This window comes from Mustela erminea, chromosome 10, assembly GCF_009829155.1.
Source record: "Mustela erminea isolate mMusErm1 chromosome 10, mMusErm1.Pri, whole genome shotgun sequence".
Taxonomy (NCBI): domain Eukaryota; kingdom Metazoa; phylum Chordata; class Mammalia; order Carnivora; family Mustelidae; genus Mustela; species Mustela erminea.
The window spans coordinates 13,455,025-13,479,527 of NC_045623.1; the positions used below are offsets into that span (position 1 = coordinate 13,455,025).

Below are 24,503 nucleotides of genomic sequence, written 5' to 3' on the forward strand. Positions count from 1 at the left end.
AGATAATTTATAACATTTCTTAGGAGTGTTTCTCTTTCTATCTTTTATAATGGAAGTTAATGTGGTTTGGACCTTATGACACATAATTTGGTATCAAATTATGTAGAACCCAAGAGGTTGTTTCAGACCAGTCTAGTAGGGAAAAGGTACTCTGGTCTTAGTCATTGGAGGAAGTATTTAGCTAACTAAACATTTTTTGAAAAGTTTTAAGTTGGCCACTTTAATAGTAAAGATGATGTACAAGTGGTTAATTTTGCATCTTTCTTCATGTAATTAGTACATTTAATTAGACTGCTTTTGTTGTGGATTATAATATTAAGACAAGTATTTTCTTTAAGAATTTAAGATATGATTTAATTTCATATGTGAATAAGAACTGATGGGCTATAACTTCTTTAACAGACACACTCACTAATTCCTTAAATGTATCTTGCTCTAAGCTTTCTTAACTTGTTTAAGTTGGCCTGTACTCTAGCCTGCTGTGTCTCCCCAACCTGCCGCCCAATCTGTTCACCTACGTTTTACACATCATTTTATATCAATTCGAATCCCAAATTCCATCAAGTGGTTTATTCTTAACTCCTAAATCATAATTAATACCTCTTAAATGTATAGTTACCATATGACCCAGCACTTCCATTCCTAGGTATATATCCAAGAGAAATGAAAACATATGTTCACATAAAAACGTGTGCATTAATGTTTATCGCAGCATTATCCATAATAGCCAAAAGATGAAAACAACCAAATGTTCATCAAATAATGAATGGATAAATAAATATGGTATATTCATATAATGGAATATTATTCAGCCACAAAAAGGAATGAGGTACTGGTATATGATATAACATGGATGTACCTTGAAAAAATTATGCAGAGCAGAGGAAACTGGTTAAAATAGACTATATATTATGTGATTCTCTTTGTATGAAATAGCCAGAACAAGCAAATTTATAGAGATGCAAAGTGGATTAGTGGTTGCTTAGGGGGAATGGGGATTAGAAGGTAATAAAGGAGGAGGGTGGGATTCTTTTTGTGGTGATGAAAATGTTCTAAAATTGACTGTGGTAATGGTTGTACATATCTGTGAATATATTTAAAAACCATTGAGTTGTACACTTTTTGAGTTGTAGACTTAATTGGGTGTATTGTAAAATATGAATTATATCTCAATAAAGCCATTATTAAAAAGCTAAAAAAAAAGTATCTTCTATCCAAATTCTTACATACACTGTTTATACCTCTAATAAAGCACTCAGCAGAGTCTTGTTATAATTATTAACTTAAGAAATCTCTCTTTCTCATTATATTAGGACACTCCAGAGAATCTAGTGTTTCCTAACAAACATAGTGCTTTGCTCTCAGTAGATATTAGTTTAATTGAACATATTCACAATTAAGTTCCTCCATTTATAAAATGAGAACGAGAGAAAAAAGAATTGAATGTCACCACAAAATATTGTTCCAAAATTGTATTTTATGTTTTTTATACTGAATTCTCTTTTGGAAAAATGCATATTTATTCTCACATTATTTCCTCAGCATGAGTTTCCATTACATATTTACCAAGATCATAAATAAGCCATTTATCCCTTATTTTTGACTTAAGGAATATTCCAATCTTTGGAATTGGCATATAGAAGCATTTTATATACATGTTATCAGTGTGACCCTCTTGTCATCTCAACAAGCTTAATGTTTGTTTTTTAAAGCAAATTGACATTATAAAATTTGAATCTACATTTTTGTGGGTATTTGAACTTAACATTGTTTAATTTTTCATTTTTCTGTGTGTTATCTTTCTAGTACTTACTAGAGATGAAAAGTCTAATTTTACCTCCAGAACACATTCTGAAACGGGGTGATAGTGAAGCAATCGCCTATGCTTTCTTCCATCTTCAGCACTGGAAGAGAATAGAAGGTGCTCTTAATCTCCTACAGTGTACGTGGGAAGGCAGTAAGTATTCTTTTCCAAATGTACTACTAATCTCTCAGACTATTCATTGCATTCCCAAGCAGCCTTTTTAAATGAGATTGTCTGAGTTTCCCTACGTATTGTTTTTCAGATTGCTTTCAAAGTGAACCCAGAGGTATTTTGGTTTATTGGTAGGAGAAATACTTAATATACTTATATTGATGCCACATTTAGGAAGAGCAAAGAGAAACTGTTACAGTATCTGCCATATGTTCATTTAAATTACATATTTGTAAGGGAAAAAAATGAAAACTTACATTCCTTGATTTATAGGCTTTTTAATATGGTTGTACAAAAATATTGTAATATTTTTTAAATTGGACTTTTGTTTTATTTTCTGATTTTACATCTTGAAACTATTTTCTTCACAACTAGTGTCAACTCTTGTTCTTTTTTAAAAATCTATTTTTTTATTGTGGTAAAATACACATAGCATAAAAGTTACTATTTTAACCATTTTATTTATTTTTTAAATTATTTTTTAAATATTTTATTTTTAGGGACGCCTGGGTGGCTCAGTTGGTTAAGCAGCTGCCTTCGGCTCAGGTCATGATTCCAGCGTCCTGGGATCGAGTCCCACATCGGGCTCCTTGCTCAGCGGGGAGCCTGCTTCTCCCTCTGCCTCTGCCTGCCATTCTGTCTGCCTGTGCTCGCTCTCTCCCCTTCTCTCTCTCTGATAAATAAATAAAATATAAAAAATATATTTTTTTTATTTTTAAGTAATCTCCACACCCAACATGGGGCTCAAACTCACAATCCTGAAATCAAATTGCATACTCTGCCAACTGGGTCAGCCAGGCACCCCCATTTTAACAGTTTGAAAATGTACATTGTGTATATTCACATTGTTGTGCAGCCATCACCATCATCTATCCCTAGATCTTTTTCATCATCCCAGTCTGAAAATTCTGTACCTATTAGACAGTAACTCCCCATTTTTTCCCTCCTCTCCAGCCCCTGGTAACCATTCCGCTTTCTGTTTCTGACTTTGACTAGTCTGGGTATATTCTATAGTGGAATCCTATAATGAGTGTTTGCCATATTAAATCAGGCTTACTTCACTAGCATAATGTGGCAGCACGTGTCAGAAAATCATTCCTGTTTAGGGCTGAATAATATTCCACTGTATGTATATACGTACTTTGTTTATCCATCCATATGTCAGTGGACATTTGGGTTATTACCACCTTTTGGTTATTATGAATAATGCTGATATGAATATGGGTATTACAAGTATTTGTTCGAATTCCTGCTTTCAGTTCTTTGGGGTATATACCTAGAAGTGGAACCAGTAGCTTATATAATTCTGTGTTTAATTTTCTGAGGAACTGTCTTACTATTTTCTGTGGCAGCTGTACCATTTTATATTACACCAGCAATGCACAAAGGTTTCTCTTTCTCTGTTTCCTTGGCAACATTTGTTCTTTTTTTTTTTTTTTTAATAATAGCTGTACTAATGGGTGTGAAGTGGTATTTCATTATGGGCTTGATTTGCATTTTCCTAATAATTAGTGTTGTTGAAAATTTTTTTATGTCCTAACTGGCCATTTGTGTATCTTCTTTGGAGAACTAGATTGTTTTTCAACTAACTACCAGATCCCTTATTTGTAACTTCCTAAAATCACTTAGAAAATGAAAAAGCTTAATCAAAATATTTTGTCAGTTGAATTCTTATAATGATTGTCTTGAAAAGTACACTCCTGCTATCAATAAAAATTCAAAAATAAATTCAATACTCATTAACTAGAATTGGTTATCCCCCTAAGTTCCCAAACTTTGTACTGAGGTACCTTGGGGCATTGTAGCAAATTCACAAGCGTGCCATGGGATATTTAAAAATTTCAGTGGAAACACAGCAGTACTCAACATCTGTCAAGCATCATTCAAACTGTTAGCTCTGCATAGGTTAAGGTTTCACCATTAGGTGGCTCTCCATTCTCTATTTCTTTTGATGTCATAGCTTTGCAAAGCTGGGTTTTTCTTAATTGCTGTGGTTAAAAGAAGTACCACACAAAAAAATTAATGTGGAACAGGAAATGAGGATGGCAGTGCCTAATCTGATTCAAAGGTTTTAAAAGTTATGTGGTGCCCAAGAGGTCCATACATGCCATTAGTAAGAATATGTAATTGTTTAAAAATGAAATCATAAGAGGCACCTGGCTAGTTCAGTCGGTAGAGTATACCGCTCTTGATCTTGGGGTTGTAGGTTCAAGCCCCATACTGAGTGTAGAGATTACTTTAAAAAAATAAAATCCTGGGCGCCTGGGTGGCTCAGTGGGTTAAGCCGCTGCCTTCGGCTCAGGTCATGATCTCAGGGTCCTGGGATCGAGTCCCGCATCGGGTTCTCTGCTCCGCGGGGAGCCTGCTTCCTCCTCTCTCTCTCTCTGCCTGCCTCTCTGCCTACTGGTGATCTCTCTGTGTCAAATGAATAAATAAAATCTTTAAAAAAAATAAAAAATAAAAAATAAAATCCTTTAAAAAATGAAATAATTGTTTCCCCCCTTCATTTTTTATATATATATATATATATATATATTTCCCTTTAATTTATATGTATATGTATATATATACACACACACATATATATATTTTTTCCATTAATATATATATGTATATTGGACCCACTATGTAAAGGGAACTGCTAGGTATTTCTTTCAGCCTAGGAACATCATGAACAGAGACTTGAAGGGTACTGTGTATCCTTGAAGCAAGAGAATTTGGGAACTTCTGCATTAACTGCTTGCTAAGGGTCAGGTACTGTGCTTGCCGCTGACAATATGCAGATTAATGAAACTGGGACTGCTAAAACTGAGGAGTGGAATGTCTTTGGGTAATTAGACTTCCTTTTGCTTTTTCTCTACTAGTCTATAAGCTCCTCAAAGCTAGGTCCTCTATCTCATTGATCCTGTATGTATCTTCAGTGCCTGATGTTCTGCCTTGCACATAGGAGGTTTTCAGTAAATATGGAACTTACATTATATTTGATAAATAATCTTCTTTATGAATGATTTCCTAGTGTTACCACTGATTTGTTCTGTGACTTTGGACAACTTACTACTTTTTATTATGGCAGAACAAAATTCATGTTTTGACAGAAGTTTATAGAGCTAAGCACTAAAGGAAAAACAGAAACCTTATCACAATTTTTATGAATACTCAGCTAGTTGAGTAGGTAACAAAGATTCCTTCTTTAAGAAGTCTGAAAGAACTGATGATAATCATCTGGGTTGGGTAAACTCATTTTGTAAAGAGCCAGATGGTAAGTATTTAGTCTCTGTGGCTATAGCTGCGGTTATAACTACCCAACTCTTGTAGCATGAAAGCAGCATTACATAATATATAAATGAACAAGCAGGATTGTTGTTATGGTTTTTTTTAGAATTATTTATTTATTAGAGAGAGAGAGAGAGAGACATCACAAGTAGGCAGAGAGAGAGGGGGAAGCAGGCTCCCCGCTGAGCAGAGAGCCCAATGCAGGGCTCGATCCCAGGATTCCAAGATCATGACCTGAGCTGAAGGCAGAGGCTTAACCCTCTGAGCCACCCAGGCACCCCTGAACAAGCAGTTTTAACATCTGTATTCTAATAAAATTGTATTTATAAATATATATATTAGTCCAGGTCTGGCCAATGGGTGATGCTTTGGTGACCTCTGATCTAAGTTAAATTCTGCTTGTAGAAAATTTTAGTGATATCTAACACATGAAGTTAGGAGCCGTTGAGAACTCTTATAGGTTGCTAACAGTTAAAGTCACAACAGTTATACATGTGGCAATTTTATGAAGATACCTGGAAGAAAAGGAATTCATACCCATAGAGTTAAGTCTGTTTTGTTTTTAGCCAGGAGACAGAGGCAAGAAGGATCCAGCCAGCCTTATCACCCATTACTCCCTTTAGTTTTATTCCAGCCAGACCATTCTATTCTCTAAATAAATCTTATTCTTCCTCTTAGTCCTTCTTTTGCTTACTTTGTTTCTTTCATCTAAAAGTATCGCTAAAAAAATTAATAAAGTCTATGTGAAAGTTTTATAAAGATATGTCTCCAAAATAGCTTCAATCTGTAGTATGAGATGAAAGTGAATCTGAATGGAATGTCAACCTGTGTATTTTTTTTTCCTCAGCTTTTAGAATGATTCCATATCCATTAGAGAAAGGCCATCTATTTTATCCTTATCCCAGCTGCACAGAGACTGCTGATAGAGAGCTATTACCTAGTAAGTAAATATTCTAATTTTCCTAAACTTAAAAGTACTTGTGAGATTGTTTTTCATAGTATTTTTCTCATAGTAAAACTGCGTTTGGTTGAAGTTCAGGATACTGTTTAAAATATTACTTTAGCCACTTCTTGGATATAGTTGCATAAGTTCATTCCCATGTATTCTTGGGGTAAAATGCTATGTGAGATGCAATGAAGAACACAAAAATTGAAGATATTAAAAAGAGCAGTCATCTTACAGACATTTGAAGAAGTAATAATACATTCCTTCACAAACTCTCTTCAGAAAAGAAAGGAAGAAAGAACACTTCCCAGCTTATTTGTGAGACCAGTATTACCCTGATACCGAAACCAAAGACATTACAAGAAAACTATAGAACAATATCCCTCATGAATATAGACACAAACATGGTCAACAAAATATTAGCAAACTGAATCCAGCCACATATAAAAAAGATTATACTCCAGAGCAAGTGGGATTTACCTCACAAATGCAAGTGTTTTAACATTTCAAAAGGCAATGCATCATGTTAAGAGAATAAATGACAACAGATGCAGGAAAAGCGACTGACAAAAATCCAACAACCATTCATGGTAAAAATTTTGAACAAACTAGGAATAAAAGAGAATTTCCTTAACCTGACAAACAGCATCTACGAAAACCCCACAGCTGACAGCATCCTTAATGGTGATTTTATGATTTAAACACTGAATGCTTTTTTCCTAAGATTAGGAATAAGGCAGGGATGTCTGCTCTCCCCACTCCTCTTCAGCATTGTACTGGAGATCCTAATCAGTGCAATCAAGGCAGAAAAAAATAAATAAATAAAAGGAATTCATGTTGGAAAGGAAGAAGACCTGTCTTTACTCACAGATGACATCATGTTCTCTGTAGGAAATCCTAAGAAATTCATAAAAATACTTTAGATCTAATAAACAAGTTCAGCAAGTTTGCAAGATATAATATCTGCATATAAAACTTAGTTGCATATTTATATACTGGCAGTGAATAATCAGTCCAAAAATGAACTTTAGAAAACATTTCTAATCACAGTAGCATCAAAAAGAACAAACAATTTAGGAATGACTTAACAAAAGAAGTATGTGTCTTGTATGCTAAAAACAATGTAATTTGCTGGGAGAGATTAAAGAAAATCTAAGTAAATGGAGAGACATTCCATGTTTATTAATTGGAAAACCCAATATTATTTATATGGCAATTCTCTCCAAATTGATCTACAGATTTAATATAATCCCTACTAAAATCCCAGGAGGGATTTTGCGAAAACTGACAAGCTGACCTCAAAATTTATATGGAAAGGTACAACACTCAGAATAGCCAAAACAGTCTTTACAAAGAATGAAATTGAAGGGACTACACTTTCCAGTTCTAAAAAGAGCAGTCACAGACTTAGGGGCAGAACCAGATGTATATGGTGTTAAGATCACTGAGAGTCTCATTGAGTCCTTGCTTTCAGGAAGCCAGACCTCAAAAGAATGATCTATACTTACTTGTCTCAGCTGCCTTATCCACTCACTCTTCTTTGTGAACTGGTAAATTTATGTGTAACTTTTCTTTTTATGATTTAACCAATAAGTAAGCATGCTGAAGGTTATAAACACTAGCACCATATTTCCTTCGGTGATATAAACCCACGCCACAGTTTTTACAGTTCTGGGGCCATTAGAACTCAAGTCAAAGAAGGAAAGTTGCAGTTTTACAGCCAACAAACATAGTGATCTGAAAAGTCCAAACAAACAGATGAAAATATAGGAGAGATTATGGAAGTCAAGTATGCTGATATTTTTCTCCCAGGGTCTTTTATTTTCTTCCATCCTCTGAGATAAGTTATCTGTTTTTCTTTGAACTCTCAAAGTACTTCGTGTACTTCTTAACCTCCCCCTTCTAGATTGTAGACTTAGAGGCCAGGATTCTCTTTATCATCTCTCTATGCATCTCTATAATGTTCACGGTGAAAATTGATATTCAGTAAATATTTTAATTAGTCAAATTTATTTCTTTCTTTCTTTCTTTCTTTCTTTCTTTCTTTCTTTCTTTCTTTCTTTCTTTTTTTGTTTCAGGGGTAGAGTTTAGTGATTCATCAGTTGCATATAATACTACTGCTCATTACATCAAGTGCCCTCCTTAATGTCATAAATGAGCCAAATATATTGCTAGTACCCAGCAAAAATATTAAATTTTAGTACCTTTTCCTCCTTATCCTACTCCAAACTCCTGAACTGCTCACGAGTTAATAGAAAAACTGATAAACCATGTGTTAAGTGCTGCATATATGAAATAGATTATAAGGAAGTTGGAATGGGGAGTGCCTATCTCTCTAAGGCCAGGGATGATTCCCAAATCTGACTTGATTGACTTGAAGAATGGGAAATCCATTATACAGCAGGAGGAGTGAGTTTGGGAACAGGAGTCGGGGGAAGTAAATAAATTCCGGCTTTGAGTATGTTGCATATATACCAGATATGTGTGTGTGTGTGCGTGCACATGTGTATGAACGCATTCTTAAATATTTTATTATATAATCTATTTAGTACTTATATATACACACATTTTTTATTTTTTATATCTCTAAATAATATGTGGGCCTAAGATATATTTATAAGATATATATGTATATAAATACATGTACATTATAGAAATAGTAAATGTTGTAGGTATTCTTTGGGTAATAGCTGTTTTAAACTTCAAAGAAATTTGATAGGAGATGACTGGATTATCTCAAAGAATCCAAAGGCAGCAGTTCTAGTCAGACCTCAGAAGGCACTAGAACCAGAAACTAGAAGACTATCAGGATTTCCAGGAGTCAGTTATCTGTATATCTCTATCTCTGGCTGCCTTTTTCTGTCTCTCCTATTCATACTTCTCTTTTTCTCCTTTCCCAACTCCATCTCCTCTCTGTATGAGCTCTCGTTTCTGCTACTCTCAGTGTGTCTGCTTCATTTTTCTATCTTTGTCATTCGGCTTTCCCTTCTTGGACACTCATGTACCAAACTTGATGCCCTTACATGGCTCTACTTTATACATCATCAGTTCAAGCAAATAATACACCATGAATAAGATCTCAGTCCGGCTTCTAAAACTTCTGGAAGAGAGCGAGAGCATGGATTTATCCAGGTGTTTATTCCTGGTGCAGTTAGCTGTGGCCTAGGGACAGAGTCAGGTTGTGTAAACAGGACTCCTGGGGGCTCCACTCTCTCTTTCTCTCTGCATTGCTTCACATCACCAAACCAACTTGGGAATCCTCATTTTCTGGGCATGGATGAAATCACTAAAGGAGACTGTGTAGGTGAGAAGTAAACTCAGAGTGGAACCATGAGGGCACAAAAATGTTGAAGGAATGGGTGGCTGATAAGGTGTTGGGAAGATTCAGTGAAGGAGTGGTCAGAGAGACAGGACAAGAACCAGAACTAGATAGGCTAGGAACTAAAAGGAGGGAAAAATTTCCAAGTGTGGAGAAGTATCTGATATCAAGGAAGGTGATTACTACGAAGAATCCATTGACTGGCAATTAGAAGGTCATTAGTGAAAGAAATTTTGTTTTCTTTCCTACAGTGGTGCTGGTAGTAGTTGTTCTTGTTGTTTTTCCATTCATAGAAACAAGGATATTTAAGCAAAGAAATCAGTCTTTGGAATTATGGAACATCAATATGCATGAGTGTATTATATTAGGTTAATACGTTTAGCCTAATATAATGCCTCCCCCAAATCATTACAAAAGTTTTCTGATATAAGGCCAATTTTACATAGTAATATGAATAAAATCAGGGTAATTATTATATACTGCCAGAGTCACAGGCTACTAGAATGGAGAGTGTGCTTTTTTTAGCAGGGCTTTATTATTTCTAGGGTACTTACACATTTGCAAATCCAGGAGGTAGAAGAGGAGGGATATGCTGGCGGTTTTGTTTGATTATATTATTTGTTCTGAGAGCATTTGTCTGTCTCGGACTATGGTAGAATGCACACATTTTTAATAATGTGGAGTTCTAATACCCAGGAGTACTTAATGTTTTTTTGTTTTCAATTCTCTTTCAACCTTGATATGACTTACAGCATTCTGGAATTTGCTTATGAACCTCATAAGTTCAGACTTGAACTATTCCCTTAGTTCACATAGCTATTTAGTTGTCTTTTATGCCTCCTGATAAATTTTTCTCTACAAGCCAGTGATGAAATTTGAACTTTACATCCAAGGGAGTGTTTCTGTACTAGTCATCCATTATACTGATGTATTGGCCAAACATTGACTGACAAACGAATCTACAGAAAGCAGTCCAAGGGGCACCTGGGTGGCTCAGTGGTTTAAGCCTCTGCCTTCGGCTTGGGTTGTGATCTCAGGGTCCTGGAATCGAGCCCCGCATCGGGCTCTCTGCTCCGCGGGGAGCCTGCTTCCCCCCATCTCTGCCTACCTCTCTGCCTACTTGTGATCTCTCTCTGTATCAGATAAATAAATGGAATCTTAAAAAAAAAAAAAAAAGAAAGAAAGAAAGCAATCCAAAAAGAAAAAATTAGGTGTCTCCTATAATATAAAAGGCTTGTATTTTAGGAAGTTATCTTACTAAAGCTATATTGTTTTCTACCTTGTAAAGTGGAAATAATACTATCTTTTAAGGCTGTTGAAAAAATAAAACTAATATAAATTAAAGCACTTTGTAAATCATAAAATGCTATACAGTTTAATTAATTATCAGTGTTGCTGTCTCTTACGCGATAGGAATTTTAGTAAGCATTGGTATACATAAGTGTTCCCTGTCTTTGCAAGTACCATAGCTTATTTCCCTGGTTTGCTGGAAGAAGTTGACCTCTTATGTTTGAGGGACAGGGCAGAAGGGACTGCTGGTTTTCTGGGTCCTGAAAATACAATGTTGTCCACGGCTTCTAATGTTTATAACTTTTTAAAAAAAAAAATTCAGATTTGGTGTGCTTTTACTTTAAATGTGACTCAAGCCTGTGGAAATTTTCTGGATTTTTAATGAGTTCAGTTTTTGGCTTATACTTTTAAGCATAGTATAAGACGTAAAAAATATGGCTACCAAAGGAAACTTAGGTGTAATCTTCTCTGTGAATCATTATGTTGAAAAAAAAGTGAAATTTATAGCTGACCTTGATTCAGCATTGAATTAGTCATCCCTTACTTATGCAGGATATTACATCAGGAATTCCTGGGTTTGTGTCCAGCCCTAAGCAGTCAACTTCCTGGACTAATGAAGTCCCAGAATAGTTCTCAGTTTAACAGATATTTATTGAGCACCTACTGTGTGCCAAGCATGGTAATAGGCTCATCTCAGCATTGGTATTCAGGTATATTCAATCAAATTTCAAGTAAGATATAAGTACTTGAATACTATTAGTAATGAAATATCCAGTCCTTAGAAAAATTATACCTGAGTTAATGTGGGACTGTGATAAGGTAAGACAAGGGACTTCATTTATGCTCAGAATCCTAGGGCTTTGGTGTTCTGGTTCAGTTTTTATGGTGCTCTATGAAATGCCACACATAGAACATTTATTAATAACTGGGTAAAATTATGGCTCTGGGAAATCTGCAACCACACTTCTGTCTCTCAAACTCCCAAAGAGAAAGAATTATGACAACTCACATTTAGGGACTTAGAGTGTTCATCATAACAACTCCATAGCAACTATGAGAGGGTTTAGCAGCTTATTCATGATCACACAGCTAATAAGTGACAAAGCTCTTTTTCAAACTACCTCAGCATGACTTTACAATTAGTGTTCTTTCCCACGATGCCATCCTATTCCCATTGCTGGCACAGTCATCCGGCTCTGTAGATACATCATTGCTGCTGGAATAAATAATGGATAACTTTCCTCTACCTTACTTAGCCAGAGATGCCTTGTTCTTTCTTTAAAACAATTATTTTCCTTTTCAGTTTCAGGATTTTCTCTTTGTCACTGAGACTTGAAAATTTTATCCTTTTCAGTTTCAAATGTTGTTTGAAAATACTAAAACTGGCCTACACTATATTTATTCTCCAATAAAATCCATTTCTGCCTTTTCTCCCTTGCAGCCTTTCATCATGTTTCTGTTTACCCAAAGAAGGAGCTTCCTTTTTTCATCCATTTCACAGCAGGACTGTGTTCTTCTACAGCAATGATAGCTCTTCTCACACACCAGTTTCCTGAAATCATGAGTGTTTTTGCTAAAGCTGTAAGTATGATCTCAAGGACTTGTGTAGAGTATTTGTAAAACACATAAGAAACCATCTCTGATCTGTTTGTGCTAAACCAGCTGATCAGGGGAAGATGTTTGTTACCGTAAATTACAGGAATTGATTTGTCAAGTAGCTCCATAAATGTGTCAAACATAAGTTTTTGGTGACTTGGGCTATATTTTTGTTGCGTAAACGTTTAAAGAATACAGTGGTACAACATGATAAAGTCGGTCTTTGTAGATCACTTTTGGTGGTAAATATAGCGCTGTTCCTAGCTAAGGAATAACCCAGTTCTTTTCATTGCTTTCTTTTTGGCATTAAAAAAAAATCCCTATTTGGGAAACAATTTCCTATTTCAATTTTTCCATTTAAATGAAATTATTAATGATAAAGTCTGCTGATGGAGAGTAAGTAGTAAGTAGGTAAGATGGACAGATGGAGCATTCGCCTGGGTACAGAATATGCTTCTCTACTCAAAGCTTCTCACTGTTTTATCTGTGTATTCTTAATTGGCCTTCCCCAACCTTGGATGTAGAACCATGGATAGACCTTTATTCTCATTTTTTCCTTTAATTTGAACTACTTCCCCATTTCCTGAGCCGAGTTCAGATGGTACGTGAAGACTGATATTAGAGAGACTATCCCACGACTATTTACTCTTCTATACAAACTTAATAATTAATGTCACTGGCCCAAAGTAAAATTACCAAAGAGAAGTCCCTTTTAAGTTGATAAGCCTTTAAAAATAGGTCTTTTTTAAAAAAATTAACATATAATGTATTATTTGTTTCAGGGGTACAGGTTTGTGAATCATCAGTCTTACACAGTTCACAGCACTCACCATAGTACATACCTTCCCCAAGGACTATCACGCATCCCTCCCATGCCCCTATCCTCCAGGAACCCTCAGTTTGTTTCCTGAGATTAAGAGTCTCTAATGGTTTGTCTTTTTCTCTGGTTTCATCTTGTTTCATTTCTCCCTCCCTTCCCCTATGATCCTCTGTCTTGTTTCTCAAATTCCTCATATCAGTGGGTTCATATGATAATTGTCTTTCTCTGATTGACTTATTTTGCTTAGCATAATACTCTCTAGTTCTATCCATGTTGTTGCAAATGGCAAGATTTCATTTTTGATGGCTGCATAATATTCCAGTGTATGTATATACCACATCCTCTTTATCCATTCATCTGTTAATGGACATCTGGGCTCTTTCCATAGCTTGGCTCTTGTGGATACTGATGCTATAAACACTGGGGTGCATATGCCCCTTCAGATCACTATGTTTGTATCTTTAGGGTAAATACCCAGTAGTGCAATTGCTGGGTTGTAGGTAGGGTAGCTCTATTTTCAACTTTTTAAGGAACTTCCATACTGTTTTCCAGAGTGGCTGTACCAGCTTGCATTCCCACCAACAGTGTAGGAGGGTTCCCCTTTCTCACATCCTCACCAACACATTTCGTTTCCTGATGGTTAATTTTAGCCATTCTGAGTGGTGTAAAGTGGTATCTCACTGTGGTTTTGATTTGTATTTCCCTGTTGCCAAGTGATGTTGAACACTTTCATATGTCTTTTGGCCATTTGGATAAAAATGGGTCTTTCTTATACATCTTCACATTTTCAAACACAGAAGGAAAATGCTAATTCATTTTAGTCCCAAATCAAAAAGCACTGAGAACTATAGAAACACTAGCCCTTACTCAGCAATGTAATTTCTATATTTTTCTCTATATGCATCTGTTCTAACTCCCTGTTTCCTCACAATCTTTTTTGCTACTTAAGAACAGTTTATTTGGTGCCTTAAAGATTAGTTGGTTTTCTTCTGGCACTAGGAGTAAAAGCACTGTTTTCCCTTTTTCCCTGAAGGTCAGCTGTATAATGTGTTAAGTTGCCACTGGCAGTAGGCCTAGCAGTCTGAGACTGCACTTGATTCTGGGTCAGTCTTCAAGGAGAGTGACTTTCCACTATTGTTCAGGGAGTATAGATATTTGAGTTGGAAACTGACTGTTTCCTTTTGGTGTAAAAGTGAAGTGTAGTGATCGTACGGTAACTGTTGTTCACAGTGGTGCTGGCTGGGGAGTGAGTGCATCTCAAACTGAGATGACCTTACTGTGTACTCTGGCATGGAAAAAAATTGACTGGAAAGGGAATCCCATCCATTTAAGAACTGGAAAAATATATGCAGCTGTGTATTTGAGATCACAGGCAAGCGGTGGGAGGGATGGTCCTTGGAGTTCTCTCAGGGCATTGGAAAGGAGGGAAAATAGAGTAAGGGAGAGATTTAGAATCTAGAATCGATATGTAGCATATGTTAGTCATGTACTTCCATGAGATACTGGTTAAAATTAGTGCAGAGTGGATTCACCATCCGCTGTAGCCACCAATGTTAGTATGTAGTATCTGTCTTTATCTGAGACATGGCTGATGCTCCAAAAGAGTCTTTAAGATTACATAGCACAAGCTCCTTAGCACTCCTCTAGCAGGGTCTGAGAATGAATAATTGTACATTTTAAACTGAAATCTTCTTTTTTAGACCAAAAGTTATTAATTTACTGTAGTTCTAGGTAATGAGCAATAAACAGGCATTTATTTACCATCCTTAGATATTTCTATAGTTGGTCGCATATAGTTAAAAATGTGCCTCACAGCAAACTTTTATAGCCACATTTTATCCAGTGGCCTTTACATATACATTTTTAGTTCCTAAAAGCAAACTATTTACTCAGGATACCTGCACACCAATATTTGCCATGCAGCAGTACCAAGGGCAGGTTCCACTGAAGAATTTATGAAAAATGGCTACATGCAGGCAATCCTCAGCTTATAAACACAATGTAAAAATGCCTACCAGCCGGCTAGCCAGGAGGGAGCCAGAGGTTCAAATTCTGCTTCTTTCCCTATTTACTTAATGGCCTATGCAGTAGGAGCTTCACCATCACCCAGAAACTTGTTAGAAAGCAGAACCTCTGGCGCCACTAGCAACTTCCTGAATCTGCATTTTATTTTATTTATTTTATTTTTTTTAAGATTTTATTTATTTATCAGAGGAGGGGTGGAGAGTGAGCACAGGCAGACAGAGTGGCAGGCAGAGGCAGAGGGAGAAGCAGGCTCCCCGCCGAGCAAGGAGCCCGACGTGGGACTCGATCCCAGGACGCTGGGATCATGACCCGAGCCGAAGGCAGCTGCTTAACCAACTGAGCCACCCAGGCGTCTCCTGAATCTGCATTTTAGCAAGACCCGCAGGTGATCGTATATGCACTTTTAAAACCTGAGAAGCCCTGCTGTCCTCTCCCTGCAACAGGAGGAATTTATACGGTTTGGAGAGTGCCACCTCTTCCAGGCAGAGAGGCACAGCTTTACGGGATAGCAGTGAGCATAGGCTCTGGAGCCAGACTGCTTTCCTTTGAGTTTCAGCCCTGACACTTACCGGCTGTGCAACTTCAGGTAAGTTACTTAACCATTTCTCCCCCTCATAGGCACTTGTGAGGGTTAGATGAGTTTGAAATATGACAGGTGTTTAGAACCATGTCTGGCCACAGTAGAAACTAGGGAAGTGTTACTCTTGTCTCCACCCATCATTGTCATCATTATCACCAAAGTGCAGCTGTGATGAGAAATCCTAACCCCCTCACGGTTGGGAGGAGTTATGTCCTGCTAGTAAACTCAAAATGTATTTTCCCATAGATATTGCAGCATAAATGGTGACTAGGTGTCATTTAAACAGTACTGCTGGTACATTATGTGTATTTGTACCACCAAGAGTGGAGAAATGTTTCAGGTTGTAGGTACTGGCAAACTGCCTTGTAGAACATCAAATATCGACAAATTGCAAACTGCCTATGTTAGGATTTTCAATTAGGTCAGATATTTGATAGCCAAAATGGAAATTAATCTATTTAGTCAGGCAAAGCAATTTAAGAGAATTGCCTAAATTTTTTCCATTGTTACCATGGTCTCTTTCTGATCTGATATATTTTTATATTAGCTCATATGATAGACTAAATTTAATTTGAATTTGTGAAAATACGTTTGTTACAAAAATTGCTTTTTTTGTGAAACAAGGCACTAGGGATTAATGGTCTTTTATAATCCTCACTGTGCCTCAGATTGAGATAAATGGAAGAGTAATTAGAATGGTTAGTGGTTTTAGTGCCCTGTCTTTGGCATGTATGAAGCTGTGTGGAATAAGACTTCAGTTTCAGCAAGTTAGGGTTTTCTTTCTTGATTTTTCTCCTGGCTGAGATGAAAACCAAGTCTGACATTCGACATAGAGCAATAAAAAAAAAAATAAAAAATAAAAAAATTCATAAATCCCTGGAGATGTGGAATGTGCTGATATCAGAGCTGATACTCTCCAAGGCCAGAATTCCTGAAAAAGGAAAAAGTGCTTTTAAGTAGTAGGTCATTTTCTCACCTGCTTTGAAGCCTGCTGGGTTAAATATGAGAGTTCAAAGTAAGGGTAGCCAGCAAACCAAATGAACTGGAATCTGATTCTGCTTATCTGAAAGGAGCTTCTTTATTTAAGAGCAGCACTGCCCTCTCCTTAGAGAACCAATCTTCATCTAGCCTGGCCCCTTTCATTTCTCTCCTGCAAGAAAAGCTTTCTTCTTACTAAGTCTTGGGAGGGCGTTATCACAGCAGTGAAGACTATAGATGGTCTTTGGAGGTTTCACTGACTTACTGATGAATTCAGGCTTGTGGCATGTGATTTTAGTACTTTGAATTCAGAAGTGTGTTTGCATATAAAAACCCCTAGTTGGGTTTTAATGAAATAGAATAGCTAGCCTTTGCAACCTGGCAGAAATAGGTGTTAGTGGGCAAAGATAGGGATCAGAAAGATTCCCAAATAAATAGTTTGTTTCACTAAAGCAAAACTTTGTTGAAATCTGTTTCACTGAACACATACTATAGCTGTGCTGAGGTGGGAATGGGCCCTGTTTCCACATATTTTTACTAATCTTTATGTGGGAAAATGTGGTTGGACATGCCAGTGATGAATTTCTGAGCAACTCATAATTGGCTGGCTTCAGTGTAACTAGGGCCTAACAATCTGCTTGATTAATTCTTTAAGGACTACATTAGCCAAGTTGTATGATTTCCAAAGATATAGAAGGTCAGATGTTATGCTAACAAAAGACCTTTCTACGGAATGTTCCACTGGGATTTCTTCAGCCCCTTCCCAAAAATAATTAACATTTTTCTCCCCAAATTACATTTAAAAAAATAATAAGCAGAAATAAATGCCAAGTATATTTTACTGAATAGTGATCAAAACTTTCGAGGTTTGTGCACTGTTCTCATCATTTTTTCCCCCACAGGGTAAAGACCATCTTAATACCTAGGGGAGTTGATAGATAATTATAACTTTATATTGATATATACCAGTGGAAAAATATATTATTTCTAAAGGTTCCTAATTTTCCATTGTTATAACCATGACATGAAATCTGTTCATAGGAGGAAGTGATTTTTTATATTCTCCATCTGATTTCATTCATACTAAAAACCTTTGAAAGTTGTATCCTTCTTTATTAAGTACTTAGGGCCACATTCAGAAATTCAACCAAGTAAAACAAGTTTCTTCACTTTGTTTGAAAATGGATTACTTTTCAAACCTGTGAGACTTCTTTAGTTCCTAAGAACTGACATAGTTCTTAAAACATTTTGAATTGCAACCAAGCTTATAGTCCCACAAAATATTTTTCTGTAACCATACTATTTCCACAGCAATATATCTGAGGCATTTCCCAGAGATTATACTGATAACAAAAGGAGCCCACTGAATGACAGGTCAAAACATTTTGTATGTTTACATTTTTGTTCTCTTGCTAGTGCCACTGAATTCGGTCTTTATTTGGGCAGTCTAGCATATTCCCATTTTGATTTTCTTAATTAATTGGGATATTTCTAGCAAGAGAAAAGATGTTCTCTACTTCTATTAGGGGTATTTCTTATGCTTCATTCTGATTGTTCTTCAAAAAGAACCAGACTGAAGTTTGTGAGATTGCTGTTATACTTCTTTATCCATTTTTTCTAAGTACTAAACTTTTCTTTTCAAAGAGGAGGAAAAAAGAATAAAAGTCAAGACAATGTACTTTTTTTTTTTTTCAAAGATTTTATTTATTTATTAGACAGAGAGAGAGATCACAAGTAGGCAGAGAGGCAGCCAGAGAGAGAGGAGGAAGTGGGCTCCCCGCTGAGCAGAGAGCCCGATGTGGGGCTCGATCCCAGCACCCTGAGATCATGACCAGAGCTGAAGGCAGAGGCTTAACCCACTGAGCCACCCAGGCACCCCAAGACAATGTACTTTTTAATGAATGTTTATACCCCTTCCCCAGGGTTTCCTTCAGTTGTGAAGTTTGTGGAAAACATGTTCTTTCCCTATTAACATGTGCCTGTCAACTGGGAAGTTCACAAAAGCTTTCCCTGAATTTATTTGGCAGTATATTTAACCATCCTTTCCCCCCAAAGCAACGTCCCAGTGTCAAAGTTGAGGACATCCTGTCACTAATTGCTGCTGATATACTGATTGCTTAATCATTAGCACTTGGGGCAAACGGACTGCCTTGCTGTTTTCAGAAGACTGGTGCTTAGATATTGATGTCGGTTGCTTATTCCAAACCCATTACACAAGTGATACTAGAATTCACATCAGGAAACTCCTGATTTTTCTTTTAGAAAACATCTTTGTTTTTTGCAGACCCAGCACAGTCCCCTAAATGGATAGAATAATGGTATACAGAATAAAATTATAATCTTGAGGAATAGTTTTTATTGGCTTCTTTCTTTAGTTATTTTTTATTTATTTATTTTTTTAAATTTATTTATTTGACAGAGAGATCACAAGTAGGTAGAGAGGCAGGCAGAGAGAGAGGGGGAAGCAGGCTCCTAGCCAAGCAGAGAGCCTGAGGCAGAGCCCAATCCCAGGATCCCGAGGTCACAACCAGAGCCGAAGGCAGAGGCCCAACCCACTGAACCGCCCAGGTGCCCCTACTGGCTTCTATCTTGAGTCAAGCTTTGCTCCTTCTCCCATCAATCAAATTTCTAATGTTCAAGAGAACTAAATTTGTATGACTACTTAATATATTATGATTCTAAACCAGGAGTAATTTAGATTTCAGTTAGTTATTATTATTGTTCTTAAGAGTATATACTTAGACTCTCATTTTTTTCTTACCTGAGCCATTGGAGGACAGATTGTGGTTTTCCAATGTTTTAAATGGGGAAGTTTGAGTCATTCAAGTTAAGTGACTTGCTTGAAATCACACAATAGATAGTCCTTTAGTCATGATATATATTTTTGGTTTCAATAATATGTCAGTTTACAACTTAGAGCAGAACAAGTACAAAAGAATACATTTTATTTTATTTTATTTTTTTTTTTTAAAGATTTTATTTATTTATTTGACAGAGAGAAATCACAAGTAGATGGAGAGGCAGGCAGAGAGAGAGAGAGAGAGGGAAGCAGGCTCCCTGCGGAGCAGAGAGCCCGATGCAGGACTCGATCCCAGGACCCTGAGATCATGACCTGAGCCAAAGGCAGCGGCTTAACCCACTGAGCCACCCAGGCGCCCAAAAGAATACATTTTAAACAAAATAGTAATGCTGAAGGGATATAGAATGATGGAGTGGTGATAGTACAGTGGTTTTGCTAGGGAAGTCTTCCTACAGGAGATGAATTTGGAGAAGAGTTTTGAATGAAAAGGCCGATACAGATTTTCAGAAAATAGAAAAGACATTTAGGTTGCAGAAATGCTTACAGCAAAACAAAAACATCAGTAGAACAACTACCTGGAGAACTCTTCCCTCTTTACAGCATAAGCCTATTTGATGAACTCTGATGCTTTAAAATAAAGAATGCCCATTTGTTTTTTTGTCTTTCAAATTGGTTCGCTTTAATTTCATTCCTTTTCTTGCTAGTAAGCCTCTTAGGAATGAAGAACACTTGTCATTCCATCACATACTTAGACAACAATATAAAAAACTTCAGCCTATCTAACTCTCTGAATGTACAGTAATACTAAAGAAACAGTAGGCACAAACAGTAGGTTTGTAATGATTCAGAGGGAATTTAATCAACAGTCTGAAATGGTAAAAAAAAGAAACTTAATTTAAATTACAAATGTATACCCCATGTTTCAATATCATTCTTCTTTCAAAATCAGAGGGTAAGTTTGTGAAGGATTATCTGGGGAAGTTTAACTGAACAGAATAAACTTTTGGTCTAAAATATAACTTGTGGGGGCGCCTGGGTGGCTCAGTGGGTTAAGCCGCTGCCTTCGGCTCAGGTCATGATCTCAGGGTCCTGGGATCGAGTCCCGCATCGGGCTCTCTGCTCAGCAGGGAGCCTGCTTCCTTCTCTCTCTCTCTCTGCCTGCCTCTCAGTGTACTTGTAATTTCTCTCTGTCAAATAAATAAATAAATAAAATCTTTAAAAAAATAAAATAAAATATAACTTGTGTGTATTTTCTGGTTAACATGGGAATTTTAGGTAGCAGGTGTACTTCTAGTAGTTGTATTAGTAAGTAGGAAACTTAGGTATGTTTCTTAATGTTGATGAGGCCTCAATACAAGATTAGCTATTTTTAGTATTCTTTCTGAATTTGAGGAAAAAATAAAATTATCTGTCTTATCTCTCTGATGACATTAAGATTGCCTTATGTCCATCTCTAACAGCCAGCTTCGAGAAAATAAATTACTTGGGTTTCAGATGCTGCTCGACAAAATTAAGAGAACTCATATTCAGTTAACTGATATTCAGACCACATAATTACCCTCTCATCTCATCCTATAATTTCAAGTGTTCTGAAAATGAAACGTATATATTCTTCAAAGTTAGTAAAGGGCTCTGTTCTTACTGAGCACTTGAGAATTACCAGTAGGAAATAAAGCAAGAGAAGCAGTTTGGGGAAGAATTCAGAAAGGAGCATATTCTCACACCCTTTGCTAGGAACGTGCCAGCTCTTGTTTTCATCTATTCAAGATACGGGAGTCCCACTTTCTTTGTGAAGCCAGAGTTCAAGCTTTGACTCCCAGGTAGCGGCAGCTTTACAATTAAATTTTAATCCTTTAGTGTTTGTTAGACTCCTATCTAGAGTATAGCTGCAATCATTCTTGGCAGGCAAACACATTGCTGTGTTTCCTGCAGTCACAGTGAGATAGAAGAATGTTCCCTGGCTGGGGTGTGGATGAAGGCACTTTACTAATCTTATGCATAATTCATCCTTGGTTGCTGGGGTACTCAGAGTTGAAACTTTGCCCTCTGATAAAATTCAGCTGGATTTCTTATTTACTTGACTCTGATCCCTTTGGATTTAGCCCTTACTGGAAGCCTGGGGATTCTAATTCAGCTAAGCCCTAGCTGTGTAGACTTTTCTTATTAATTTGCTCTGGATGTATTTTAGCTCTTGTTCAGACCACCATAAACAACAACCGCAACAACAGCTGCACTAAAGAACATGTAGCTTAGAGGCCAGGAGACCCTGAAAAGATTTCTTCTTTCGGTATTGGCTGATTGACTGGAAGGACTCCAATAGGGCTTATCTTAGTTTGTTTTCAAAGTGTAGTTTTTAAAGAGCCTCCGCATTTAAAACTACGTGAACTCTCGTTCTATAGCTTGCCACAGTGTGGTAATGATTATTCTGTAATGTACTCCACATTTTCAGCATTCACCTTCATTATGTTAAGATGTTACTACGGATGGATCTGTTCCTTTCTCCATGCGGTGAGCAGATACGTGTTGGGCACCTTCATGGAGAATGAGGTACAGTGTGTGTTCACAGGTAACTCATAGTCTAGCAGGAGGGGGTTTGAACCAAAGCTACTGCTCCCCAGTAGATTGGCATACCCTTGCATGTTTATTCATTTGACTGGAAGTGACTGAGGAATTATTTTCACATGCCTCACCTAGGATGTAGTGACCTAAAAAATCATTCTAGACTCAGAGAGGACTTTCCCTTTCAGAAGACTGTTTAGTTAGGAGCCCTTTCGGTCACACAAGGAAGATAGAAAGAGGAGCCTCTATTCTCTTCCAAACATGAGGTATGTAGGACTTCATCTTAACACCTAACTGACCAAGTGCATATTTTTATAAACAGTGGTATTCATTATTTTTCCTGAATAGTTTAAATTTTGTCAAAAAGTGAAGTGTTCCACAAATCAGAACTTAAGAGATGTCTCGCCTCAGATTCACGTATCAGCTGCCAAGAGACAAAATCCTCTCGTGGTTTACATTTTCATCACCCTCTTTCGTGTCCTCTCATCCCTATTAATGACAGATTGATAAGAGGTAAGGGCCATTCTGGTTTGGAAAATGAAACAGTGCAGTATCATGGTGAAGCAGAATGGGATAGTGAGAGTTAGGTCATGTGAGCAAGATAGGAAAGAGCCACTACAGAATTTCCCAGAGCCTACTGTTAATGTCAAAGCTGCATCCTCCAGTCAGTCACTGATTCTGAAAATCGGAACATATGTTAATTTTTTAAAAATAATAAAAGGATATTGGGGTAGGCACTGAAATAGGGACCTTTTCCTTCTCTGTGAAGCTGAATTTTGATGATCGATTCTACATCCTGCACAGTTCTACCTTTTTATAGGGGGAACCACCAAGATTTTCTGAGTAACTACAAAATATTTCCAGTCTTTATTGGCTGACTTAAGTGTATGTGCTAACTGGTCATTGGGGATATGACCTTGGAATACATATTTCAAAATAGACACATGACATGTCTGTCCTTAGGGAGCTTATACTAATTAGGCATGTCATCAATAAATATGGTAATGTGATGGAAGTATATAGAGTAGAAGAGTGCGCCCAAAGAGTATACTGATTTGACTCAGTGTGGCAGCAGAAGAAAGGAAGTAGAACAATTTGAACAATGACTTGGAGACAGAAGACTACAGATGAGGCTTTGGAATTTACTGCTGATTGTTAGTTCTCTAGCAATCCATCCAAGCTTGCTATATCTGCTGGTATAAATAGAAATTATTTTTCTTTGGGTGGGTTGACAGAATATGTATCTCCAAATAGTGAGTTAGATGCATGATAGCATCTTCCAACTCAGAAGTCTGATTTGTAACATGCTGGTAAGGAGGCATATTTCATATTTCTGGGTTGTAAGGAGCCCACTCTCATCCATTCACCTATGTTCCCATGTAGACTAGACCATGTCTGCCAATATTAGGTCTCTAGAGAAAGAGTTAAGTCAAAAATCAACTCTAGGACCTTTGAACCCCTGGCTACTACCTACTCCTATGGGATTTGGACAAAGATAATGAACACAGTTACTTAACTTTTTTTTTTTTTTAAAAAACTCTTAGCTTTCAGGTGTCATTGAGACTAATCATATCTCTTGTTTGGCCTCAAATTCCATATTAAATTGTTTTTTTAATTGCTTTTGAGCAATAACTTTTCTTTGGTTGCTTAACCAGTCATACAAGTAGAGGCTTTTGTCTTGATGTCTATATTATACTAGCTGCTCTGGGAGAATAGATGAAAAATAATAAGTCAGTTAGATATTTTAAGAGTATCGAAATCCCTTCCATTCAGAAATGTAAATAAAATAACCAGCATGAGCAATCAGCTTATGTCAGATTCCATGGGTTTATGTTACATAGGGAAATTATAGTGCAACCTGAAACATGCTTCTTAATGAATTCATAGTGGTGTCACAGTTGAATGTAAACCCTTGAGCTTTTCTATTGTGAAAGGTTTCAGAAATCACCTTTTATAAACTGCCAGGGAAGGAGGAAAAAACTAAGATGATACCAACCAAATGCTGTCACTGTGTAAGTGGCTGCTTCCTAGCACCAGACTGTGCCAGTTAAGTAACGCAAACACTTGGGATACTGTTCACCTTTTGGCTTATTCAGTGTTATGTGTGTGTGTGTCTGTGTGTGTGTGTGTCTTGTAATATAGTTGAGCCATGAATGACATAGGCGTTATGGGCACTGACCTCCTGTACGGTCAATCTACTTAAGACTTTGTCTTTTTAAAGATTATTTATTTATTTATTTGACAGACAGAGATCACAAGTAGGAAGAGAGGGAGGTCGGGTGGGGGTGGAGGGAGCAGGCTCATCATGGAGCAGAGAGCCCATGTGGGGCTTGATCCCAAGA

The 24,503-nt window shown here is 36.9% G+C and overlaps 1 protein-coding gene across 6 annotated transcripts in view; it reads left to right on the top strand.

Moving 5' to 3' along the window:
- ST7L (suppression of tumorigenicity 7 like) overlaps positions 1–24,503 on the top strand; it is a 118,400-nt gene that overhangs the window by 45,831 nt on the left and 48,066 nt on the right. For 2 of the 6 annotated variants that reach the window (XM_032301632.1, XM_032301634.1), the window contains 3 exons: positions 1,807–1,957; positions 6,096–6,188; positions 12,245–13,342. In XM_032301632.1, coding sequence (XP_032157523.1) covers positions 1,807–1,957; positions 6,096–6,188; positions 12,245–12,423 — 423 coding nt within the window. In that variant the 3' untranslated portion in view covers positions 12,424–13,342. Of the gene's footprint in view, positions 1–1,806; positions 1,958–6,095; positions 6,189–12,244; positions 13,343–24,503 lie in introns of those variants that run through there. The other 4 variants (XM_032301630.1, XM_032301631.1, XM_032301633.1 and 1 more) reach the window with 3 other exon arrangements.